The 12,016-nt window shown below is 32.1% G+C and overlaps 1 protein-coding gene across 6 annotated transcripts in view; it reads left to right on the forward strand.

Moving 5' to 3' along the window:
- The window catches only part of SSBP2 (single stranded DNA binding protein 2), a 284,354-nt gene that overhangs the window by 234,640 nt on the left and 37,698 nt on the right, over window positions 1-12,016 (forward strand). For 4 of the 6 annotated variants that reach the window (XM_081826638.1, XM_081826635.1, XM_081826637.1 and 1 more), the window contains 2 exons: window positions 605-675; window positions 6,485-6,576. In XM_081826638.1, coding sequence (XP_081682764.1) covers window positions 605-675; window positions 6,485-6,576 — 163 coding nt within the window. The remainder of the gene's footprint in view (window positions 1-604; window positions 676-6,484; window positions 6,577-12,016) is intronic. The other 2 variants (XM_081826636.1, XM_081826639.1) reach the window with 1 other exon arrangement.

Here is a 12,016-nt window from a genome sequence, read left to right on the forward strand (position 1 = left end):
GACGCTTAACCAACTGAGCCAACCAGGCGCTCCTCAACTAACTCTTAATTATGCATGATATGAGGGTGATGATAACATAAGAAACTGAGGTATTAAATATCTAAATATCCACATTTTAACTAATAACTTCTAAAACCTTTTATATAACTTCTAACAAGTGGGAATTAAAATGATTATATCCCTTAGGATTTCTTCTGCCTTTTTCAGATAGGTTAGTCCATCTGAAAGATGAGCAGGAGGAAAAGAGGGTGCTAAGCAACCAATGGCTTGATTAATTTAACAAATCAATAATCAGGTCCTTCCGACAGAGATATTTAGGTACCACAGATACGTATGGCTCTATTACACTGTTCCAAGGTAAAAGGAGCAAGTGGTATGAGAGATGTATTTCAGCACAGAGAAGGAAGAAAAATTCAATCTCAATGAAAGAGTGTGGGCAAGTAGTCATAAGAGGCAGAAAAGTAGCCATGGAAGCCAAGATGAGCTGAAGTCTATGACCCAGTCCCTTAGTAAGTAAGATTTAACACCAAGCAGAGAAGAGGCTACAGTCTCCTGGCTTAGCACTCATTGCTAATATCGTCATACCTTTTTTTTTTTTTTTAAGGACATCCAAATATGGGTGGGCCAATGCAGAGAATGACTCCTCCAAGAGGAATGGTGCCCTTAGGACCACAGGTAAATAATCAACACAAAAAGCTAGATGCTGAGTTTTTTTGCCTTCATCTTATATATAAACAAACGATCTCATTTGCTGGCTTTTATTATATGCATTAAAGGCTTGATATAACATAGTTGTAGACTCTTGAGGACATAATATCTGGACATGTCCAAACTGATGTAACAACAAACCATATTTTAACAGGTGCTATCACATATGCCTTTAGTACATTTGAAAAAATATATTGTGTAAAAATACATTAAAGGAATTATTATAAAAAGACAAATATTAATTACCATTTTGTTAACTATGCTGAGGAAGTCTAAAAAATTTATAGTAATTATTATAAAAGATAAGCATGTAAGTTAAATAAGTTAAATAAAACACAGTTGATCTAAGATATAAACAGAATAAACAACATAAAATATATTTCTATAAGACTTTTAAAGAATGCCATTGACAGTTTCTTACATACAACCTTATTTCTTCATAGAATATGAAAACAATGGCTATTTAGAAATAAACATTAAATGGGTCTTAGTGAACAAGCATAATCCTATCAGTCTGTATCAGATGTTAGCCTACTTCTCTATCAAAATTTTCCAAAAGCACACACTGAGGTTGAATCTCTCCTACCTGTTCATGACATTTTTTAAGTACGCTATTCCAGGATATCATTTATTTTTGGTAAAACATCCTTTTGTCTCTCTTGGGAAAACTAAATTTTATACAAATTAATTTTATAATGCTATATTTTAAGGAAACTAATCCCAAATCCAGAATTTTAAATTTCTATCTTATGGGTCAGAGGTTAATGTGTCATAATGCTGGTTAAAAGAGTGAATTAATTTATTTTCTTTATCCCTTTCCAAGAATAGCTATAAAAGTCCAGTTTTAGGAACTTGTTTTATGTATCTACTTTTAAAAAATTAAATTAATATTTTGTTGTGTGCCCAAAGGAGTCAGAGAATTAAGAATCTAACACTGAGATAGTGTGAGTTAGACCTAGGAGTTTCTAACCAACATAAAATTATATATATATATATATATAACTATATTAAAACGTGAAAGACATTATAACCAAAATTTTCAGAGATACCATATTACATGAAAAAAAAATAAAACCCCATATGTTAATAGACATGACATCCTCAGAGTCAGAAAAAAATAATTTCTTTTATTTAGGCTCATTTATTTCCTCTGTATTTTCTTAAGATTTTATAAAACTCTGATTTAGATATTTAAATTATTCTTCCCTATGTCTACTCATGTTAGGGTTGATGATTTATGTGACCATCAGAAGTTATTGATAGCAATTAGAATTTATAAGATCTATAGGATATTTCATTGACTGAATATGTATTTTAGTCATTAATGAAGAAAGCCAGTTTGGCTCTACAGAACTTGAAAGATTTTTCTCCCGAAAGATTTTCATAATAGATACATTTTAAATATATGTAAAAACATGGTGCCTGTAATTTAGTTATCATTCTTCATTCAATTTATTGATTTTTAAGCTAGCTGCTCTTTAAGCCTTTGCCATCCCAAACCTATATTTTCAATACTTTTAAAAACTAGAGTCTGACTTAAGAGTCAGTTTTGCAGTGTTTGAAAGATACACCAGTGGTTATTTGAGCTATATGAACCTTAGATCTCATTTGAAAATGCAGAAGTGGAAAGAATACTGGTCTTTATGTTTTACAAATATTTAGCTGTATGTTTATGTGTTTTGTGTTGTAAGTAAATTACAATAGAAAGTAAGAAAACATGCTTCTGGTGCGTAATCTCTTATTGATGAGTTTTAATACCCAAGTTTATCATGTAAGTGTGAATTCTTGTATTTTCGAACTCAAAAAAAGTAGTTTATTTCTGCCATTTGGGTTAGTATCCTTGCTATCTATTTCTTCATAATTTGAGGGCAATAAAGTGTTTTGGTTTGAATTTACCTCAGAAACCAGAACTACCTACAATAACTTCTTTAAATCACAGTATACAGAATGTAAAAGGTTAAAGGAAACTCTACATACCATGTACTTAAATGAAAAAGGAATCATATTAATATGAATGGCAGATAGGTAAAATGTGAGGTAAAATAATTTGGAATGAGGGATTCTTATGAGATATTTACCTATAACATCTGGTATATGAAACATATGCATTATAAACTGTGAAATTTGTATAAAGGTTATCTGTGTTTCTTGAAAGATAATAAAAAAACAATCCTCATAGTAGATATTATAACCATACAGATGCTACCCAAGAACAGAATGCATCTGCTTCTTTCTAGTTGAATTATAGAAATAATCTCTAGAATATTGTTTCTAGCTTTATACACAAACATAAAACACATCTCTTTTTTATCATAGATATTATTTCCATAAGTTTTTGACCTTAAGAACAGTGTAATGGAGAAAGAAAGCAATTATCTATTGGAACAATTGAATTCCTAGAACAGAGAAATATGTATATGTATATGTATATATATATAATCTAACGATTCTTAGATAATGTTAAGGCAAATGCACACTTAGAACATAGTAAACATGTGCTTAATACTTACTGCATGAATGAAGAAATAAAAGTTTGCTCCAATCTTGGCATATTTTTCCCACCTCTTTACCTGTTTTAAATTTAATTTCAGTGGTAATATATAATTACCTATTGAATCAAGAAAAATATCTTAATACCATATTTGAAGACCTTTTTCTACTTGTTTTTGTAATAAGATATACTTTGCTTGCCTGTGTTCTTATGCTCACCAGGTTCCATATGGTTAACAGAAAAATTCACCAAGACTATCCAATTAGTTTTAGTTCCTCCAGAAATCGGGGATAAATGAGTTATATACAAGTAGGAAAATATCATGATTTCCAAATGAAATACCTGGGGTAGAGAAATGGTGAGATGAAAATACATGATAAGCTCTCATGTAAAGAGAGAATTAACTGATTCTGTATTTTCAAATTTCAGATAGGTAGAATTCAGCTCAGTAAAGGGAAGAGTAAAAGTAAACTGCCCAATCATTGAAAAACTCTTTATAAACTTTCCAAGCAGAATCTGAACAGCCATTTTGTCAGGAACATTGCATTGGGAAAGAGATTAAACCAGATGGAATTGTATAGCTGCCATCCGCTTTAAAATTCAGTGATTCTAAATTAGCTCTTCCCATTCTGCCTTTGTTGATACCACTCGGAAAGCCAGTTGTTATTCTTTCTTATCTTCCTGTTTTCTTTTGCTTCAGATTATTCACAAAATGAAAATATTTTGTAAATCTATCAAATTATGTAATGGATAATTTCTTACTCATTTCCTGAGATACCAGAGCACTGGATATACCAATATGAGTAAAACAGATTCTACCTTCAAGGTACTTACTGTTTAGCAGGAGACACAAATACATAAAGAAAAACTATTAGGCAGTAAAAAAAAAAAAAATCTAGAAAAGAAATATGCATGCTCTGTCAAGGAAGCAGTACATAAACAAGCATGTAATTCTGTGAGGGCTGAAGGCTCAAGGGAAACTGATAAGAAGAGGACTCATTTAAGTTGGTCCCTTACTCATGGTGACAAGAAAGAGTTAGCGGCTACAAGTTTTGAGCACTAGGTATCATGTTCTTAATGCAAGCACTATGATAGGTGTTTTATATGATTTCATTTTATCCTCCAACAAGTTTGTAAAGGACATGATATCAATTTACAGATAAGGAAATGAAGGTTGAGTTGATCACTGAGGGAAGGATTGGCCCATGATCACATGTATAGAAAGAGGGGCAGAGGAAATGGGGCAGTGGCAACAGAAGTTCAAAACAATGTCTTTCTATGTCCAGAGCTATAAAGAAAACTAATGTTTTCCTTGATAAAACGAGACAGATTTTCTAAGACCAAAAATGAAAGGAGACTGTTCTTTTGAAGCATTTCTATTATACCTTACCATCCAGATTTTGTTTCCAGTGGTTAATTTTCTTCTCAGAGACTTCTTGCTAATATTGCTGGTGCCACTACCATGCTTGATCCAGAGGTTAAGGGAACTAACTATCCTTTTAACTAATGACTCAACTGTGGATAGAAACCATTCTATCCCATAGCACATAAAATTGGGATGTTTAAATAAGGTTTCATGAAAGTAAAAGTAAATAAGCAATGAGAAGAGCATGTAACTAGGTAATTTATTTATGAACTGTGGCTTACACTCTGGAGTTAACAGACTCATTGACTATTTCCTTGTCGTCTTAGCACCTACTACACAGAAGGTCATGCCATGAGTTACCATGAGTGAAAAAGTATATTGCATGTTTCTGAACCACAAGAAATCCAGTAGGCTGGAGGGTATAGCTGGGAGTAGGGAAAGTAGGGAATGTATACAGGAAATATAGACTTGGACTGATCTCTGAGCCATGCTGAGGACTAGGTATTTGTTAGGCATTGTGGGTCATCATGCCTTTTAGGTGACATATATAGGACTGAGTTTTAGAAGCATAGTTCTGGAGGCAGCATGAAGAATAGATGGGGAGGGGGAAAGGCTAAGTCAGACAGACCAATGAAAATGGTACATTAGTCTCACTAAATGACAAAGATTAGTGTGATATGAAGGAAAGCGCTATTCCAAAAGCTATTTCATAGGTAGAATCAAGAGACTTTGATAACTGCCTGGATGTGGGAATTGAAATAAAAGGAGGAGACATCATTGAGCTCCCAGAGGTTCTTAGCCTGGACTGTTGTATGGCAGGTCACGCCATGGAAATCACTGAGGAAAGCAATATGAAGAACGCAGCTGTGAGAAGAGAACACTAAGTTTACTTTTAGATGTGTTGAGCATGAAGTGGTGTCCAGAAGGAAACAATCCAAATGACATTCAACATAGGAATTATGCAGGAGCTTAGTAGAGACGTCATGACCAAATATAAAACCTTTGGGATTCCTAAAGAGTTGCTGAACTCATGGTAGCAGATAAGATTACCCATAAATGTGTACTTATTTAAAAGAATGCCGTGGCTAGAACTTGGAGAAAAACAACATTTAAAGAGTTAGCAAAAGAAAAGGAGCCGGCAAAGGAAATGGAAAAAGAGTATGTGAGAAAAGTTGGAAGAATAGTGCTGTCAGAAAGCCAAGCACGAAAGCAGTTGATAGTGTCAAAATACATTAACATGAGAATGTTAAAATCGGTCTTTGGCCATAATGGAAACTAAAGTAAGCTAATATGATATGCATGTTAAAACATTAAAATGTTTTTCTCCCTTGAATGTATATAAGAGATGTTGACAGAAGCCTATTGCGTGATATAATTCATGTGTACATATTTTAAGTGTACTTTAGTTTTCATATATTGTTGTGTATTTGTATATTTGTACATCTCTCTATGGGATATATTACTTTGTGAACAGAAGTTCGCATTCAACTTTCTTATGTTGGGTTCACCTGTTGAGTTTTTTTCCTTTAGCCTTTATGTAATTGTTCTGGGTCTGGCAATTTCAAACATGCTGACTAAGTCTGTTCTTTAAAAACAGAGTTTTGGATTTACAAAATGTTTTATTTGAAAAAGTTCACTGTTGTACAGATATTAGGAGATTCATAAGGATATGTTGAATATCATAATTGCAACTCTACCTTAATCATTTAACATGCTCCAATGATCTTACATAGTCATGTAGTTTTTAAAAGACACAGACCAAAGTAATTGTTAAGATAGAAGCAATAGTACAAGAGTGGACCCGTCAGAGAATGAATTGCACAGGCCTTATCCAATCAGGAGTTATGTAGGGAAATCATTAACCTGCTCTCCTTTCTTTCCCCCCTCCTCTTTGGTTTTGTTTTTTTGTTTTGTGGTAGTCTGACCCTTGGTTATCATTACAGAACTATGGAGGTGCAATGAGACCCCCCCTGAATGCTTTAGGTGGCCCCGGAATGCCTGGAATGAACATGTAAGCAAAATGCTATGTTATCCTGTTTAGTAAAGTATTCTGTTTTCTGTCTTCTGAAGTCACGCTAATTTGTAATACAATTTGAGCTCCTCAATTTCTGTGTAGTATAAAATGAAACTAGTGTAAATGAACTAAACATGAGCTGTAGTGTTTGCTTCATTTTCACAACATATTCTGTTTTTCTGCCTTCCCTGCAACTTTTATTTTTTTCCATTTTCAAATGCCAAATGCCAACTTTTAGCCAGATTCCCATGTTTCATTTGTTTAGATAAAAATAAGTCTTTTATAACTAAGCACATAGGCTCAATATAGTCTGTATAAAACTATAAAGAGATGCTGGCACCAAGACCATGACTTAACTCCATAGAAGCAGACAATTGATATTAACTTCATTTTAACAGAGATATAGTAATTCCTGAAAGTTTTTAATTCCTATATATGAGTCTTTACTTTTGCTTTGTTGAGACCACTTGTAACCCAGCAAGAGTTCTCTTTGGCAGTGTCTTCTGTATTAAAGAACTTCCATATGATAAGGTGAATTTTTGTTTGAAAATTAAGATATGCTTGGATAAGGACTAAACTAACAGTTTTTTGGCTGTTTTGGTTTGTTTTTTACTGAAAAAGCCTTTCAAGCCCAAAGCCAATAATTGTTTCTAAATACCCAAAATAATATTGTCTGTTAAGGGATTTTTATTTATTTTTCATTATCTAACTTGCCCTCAAAGTTCCACATATACCAGGTGCTTGTTCATGACTTTCATTAATTCACTAAAGGATCAATTCCATGATGTGGCCTAAAGAAAGCTTATCAGAAATAATAAAACTGTTCTATATAGGGTTGTAGGCAGTTTCCTTGAATATATCTTCCCATTAGTCCATGTTTTAGATACTTACATATCAAATTAGATAACTCTGCCATCACTTAATGGCATTGAAGATATAATGAGATAAGCTCGTTTGATATAGATGGGATTTTTGTGAGTTTCTGAAGCCATTTTTGTGGAAAGCAATTTTACCTAAAATAGAAAATAGGTTAATAAGTGGGTACCAGCCAGACTCAAACAGAACAAGGGGAAAAAAGTAGGTCAAATTTTCCTATCACGCCTTTTCACTTTTAAAGTAAAAATGGGTAGACATGAAGTCTGACTCTTCTTAAATCCCTCAAAGGCTTAGCCTTTATTAATGGTTGTTACAAAAAGGAGTGATATTTTATGCTTATCTCAAAAGCTGCAACTCTTACCAATAGGATTTAGATATATATAAAATTTACCTACCTGAAATTCCTGACATTAAAATGCAATAGCTTTTAAGGAATATAATTTTGAATACTGTATATAGATGTAAGCAGTATACATCTTGAATATTATGATCTTAAATCTAGAATTATCATTAAATATTAAGATCGTAGCTAATGTCATTTTGTATATTATACTTCACTATAATTAGCCATGTGGTCAACTGTAGATCAACCTGTTTTTATTAGTTTAGAGAAAAAAGTTATTTTTATGTGACCACTAAGAGACTCAGCTGCTTAAAATTGTCTAGTTCCTTTCCTCACATACACTTAAACAGATAAATAGATAAACATTAACATTTAATGGATACATTAAATTCCCTAGACAATGGAGACTAAAAGTATGGCTCAAATTTTTAATATGATTATTTTTATTGATACTTGGATTTGGGTTTCTCATTTAAATATACCCAGATGCTTTAAAATATTTTTTATTACATAATATTGTACTGTTCATATAATTTCTGGTTTTTAAAGAAACTTGAAGCCTTCCAGATTCAGATTTCCATTATTTGTTACCATTGACTTTTATTTGGGGTCTTATATATAGTTTTCAGTTTTCTATAAATTAGGATATTCTTAAAGAACAATGAAAATGTAAATATTTCCATATTTACACTTGTAAATATTTCCTTCTAACAAGGAAGTTCTGAAGTATGGAAGATCCAACCAAAGAGAAGGATTCTTGTGTTGATATTGGCCCCAACAAAGCAAAAGTGAATTTAAAGAGACATAAAAAAATAAAATATATTATGTCCATTGTACTGAATAGAGTAAACTTTATTGAAATTGATTTCATATTTGCTATACTCTGTAATAGCAAGTAAGTATTCCTTTTTTCTTTTTTTTAAATAAGTATTTCTAACTAGCATTTGTGGCTTTCTTCATGTCACTTTTTTACATGTTGGGTAAATTAAAAATTAAAGGAAAAGGCATTGGAATAGTGTTGCTTTAAGCTATGTTTTTAACAGTCTAAGATATTTGTGTGCTAGGGTCAGGTGGGACCTGCCAGAGAATCATTTCTGGATGAGTTTTCTTTAGCTTGTCACTTTTTCTTTTTTACCATGAAAGTATAATGACAATGAAAAATAATATCCAACTGTGCTCACTAAAGTAATTAAATACTGTATTCTAACTGGGAAACTATTTGGAACAAAATTTTGATAATGTTATTTAAAAAATTGGTTGCCTCCAAAGAAAATGATTATTCTGATATAATTTTTATATTTCCATGGTCTAAACTCAGGATTATACATAGTGTCATCTAAAATTAAGAGTATACTTTTAATGTCTCTCTAACTACTATTTTTACAAATAAAAGCTTAATATCAATTTCAGTAATTTAAAGTAGAATTTACAAACTATAGCCAGAATGTAAATGTTTTCAAATGCATTACAGATAATTTTTTAAAAGAAACTCTATTTCTAAATTAACTACATTTTTAGTGGTGCCTGGGTGTCTTAGTCAGTTAGGCATCCCACTCTTGATTTTAGCTCCGGTCATGATCTCTCAGGGTCATGAGATTGAGCTCCATGTCGGGCTCCATACTCAGTGGGGAGTCTACTTGATTCTCTCTCTCCCTCTCTGCCCCTCCCCCTGCTATCTCTCTCTCTTAAAAAAAATAAAGGGGCGCCAGGGTGGCTCAGTTGTTAAGCGTCTGCCTTCAGCTCAGGTCGTGGTCCCACGGTCCTGGGATCGAGCCCCGCATCGGGCTCCTTGCTCAGCGGCAAGCCCGCTTCTCCCTCTCCCGCTCTCCCTGCTTGTATTCCCTCTCTTGCTGTGTCTCTCTCTGTCAAATAAATAAATAAAATCTTTAAAAAAAATAAAAATAAAAAAATAAAAACAATAAATTAACTATATTTTTACAAATTTCCAAAGAATTTAGGATTCAGCATTACAGCATGTCTAATTCAACTTTGTATATATTGGTATTTTATAGAAATGAAGAGGACAAAGGATTTCAAAGGATCTAGACCTTCTTGTTATCCTATAGAATGATAAAATTTGCATAGTTATTATTTTGAAATAAAACAACTATATTATAGAAGAAAAAGAGGATTTTTCTCTACAGTAATCATAGTTGCTTTGATTTCATCATACTGTATACCCTCACCAAAAAATACCTACTTCTTTTAAATTCCATTTTTTGCTTTATTTTTAAATGAGGCTAACCTGATTCTACTTCAAACTGTACCATATAAAAATTTACATTCAAAATAATGCCTTTATTATAGTTTGTAAGTTACTTTCTTGATAATAATGATGGTCTTCAAAAGGAGTGGGAATTACTGAACTTAAGTAGTTGTTCTTTTTTTTTTTTAAGATTTATTTATTTGAGAGAGAGAAAGAGAGCAGGGGAAGGGGGAGAGGGAGAGAATCTCAAGCAGACTCCCCACCGAGCACGGAGCCTGACAGGGGGCTCTATCCCATGACCCTGAGATCATGACCTGAGCTGAAATCGAGTCAGACACCTGACCAACTGAGCCACCCAGGTGCCCCTGAACTTTAGTTGTTCTAAAAGAACTACTCCCCCATTTTATTTAGCACTATTTGTGAAACTTAAAATGTTTTCAAACACAATGGTATTATTGGGGAAAATTTAGCATATCCATGTGAATTATCATATTAAATCCTATTAAATCCTATTAAATCACTATCATATTAAGTACAATCTAATATGAAATACATAGTGTGCTGAGACTAGATTATTATTTATCAAATAACTGAAATGCATAAAAGGTATTGTTACTGATAATAAATGTAACATTTAATTTAATGCTATTACTTATTTAAGGAAAATGTTTAACATTTAATTTAGCATGTTAATCTAACATTAAATAATTTTTTAAATGATAAGTAAAATATTTTTATTATATTTAATCTTACATAGTCCTGTTTTAAACATAATATATCAAAATTATGAGATCATTATAGATAATAACATCATTGTATACAATTTTTTTTTCATTGTATACAAATTTTGCCATGATTTGGATATAGTATATTTTTATGCTGTTTTAAGATAAATATTTCCCAATTTCTTTATTATATTTTATTTAACATCGAACAAATCATGTGGATTAACATCAAACAAATCAAATGTTTTACTTGATCAGTACATAGCCTATGTTGTACCTCACTTTCTGTTCATTAGGACATTGAATCCTATATGTAAGCTTATCTTTCTAAAGTGTCCCAGTAGTTGATTGTAAAATCATCATCATCACCATTTTAAGAGGCACCAGTTTCCAGAGACAGTACAAATGCCCCTAACCTTCTCCCTGTGCACAATACTTTGACCAGCTCTCTGGCATCTTATTTTCTCCTTTATTCCTCAAGCAGAATTGGGAAAAATTGTATTTGGGTACCTGATAGAACCCATGGACAGAATTTTCATGCACTTCCCTATTGTTTATATCCCTGGGGAATTCCAAAACAAAATGAAAAACTGTTCTGAATAGTCCAAGTAACATAGCTAAGTTGGATGGCTTCTATCTAACATGTTGAATTTTAGGTTTCAGGTCCCTAAAATAAGAATCAGGGGACTTTTTTTTTTTTTTAATTTCCTCTGTCTTTCTACTGCAATTAGAGGGAAAAGGGAATTTTGAGTGACCCTGATTACAGAGGACCTGCTGACAGCAGTCTACCTTTTATCAAGAAGTATTTACTCAGGTATAGTTAATACTAAAGCATGAGAACAAGAGACCTTTTTCACTTAATTAGGCATTAATTTTGTTTTAAAAGATTCACGTCCTTTTAAGCTATAGAATACAAAACATTATCCACCACCCTAAAATGAAATAAGATACTGACATACATTGGCATAGATTACTTCCTATTTTTCCCGAGATTTACCATGGCCACTGTCTTGAACTGTAATTATGAAAACAAGAAATGTGATTCCCTTTTTAAAAAGTAACTAAATTGTCAGTAGCACTGAAAGATAGATTGATATAAAATAATATGCAAAGTAATGTATAAAGTAATCTGTGATATTCTGTGTGGTTTTTTTTTAAAGAGTCCTATTTAATCACCTTCTCTGTATATTTATTTATTTGTAGTTTAATAAGAGCAATCATTTTATATATATTGTTATTTTTTAAATAATTTCATTTTAATTTTGAATGAGATACAAGTAGCACATA

The sequence above is a fragment of the Leptonychotes weddellii genome, chromosome 7 (genome assembly GCF_054177405.1).
Source record: "Leptonychotes weddellii isolate Sample4059 chromosome 7, ASM5417740v2, whole genome shotgun sequence".
Taxonomy (NCBI): domain Eukaryota; kingdom Metazoa; phylum Chordata; class Mammalia; order Carnivora; family Phocidae; genus Leptonychotes; species Leptonychotes weddellii.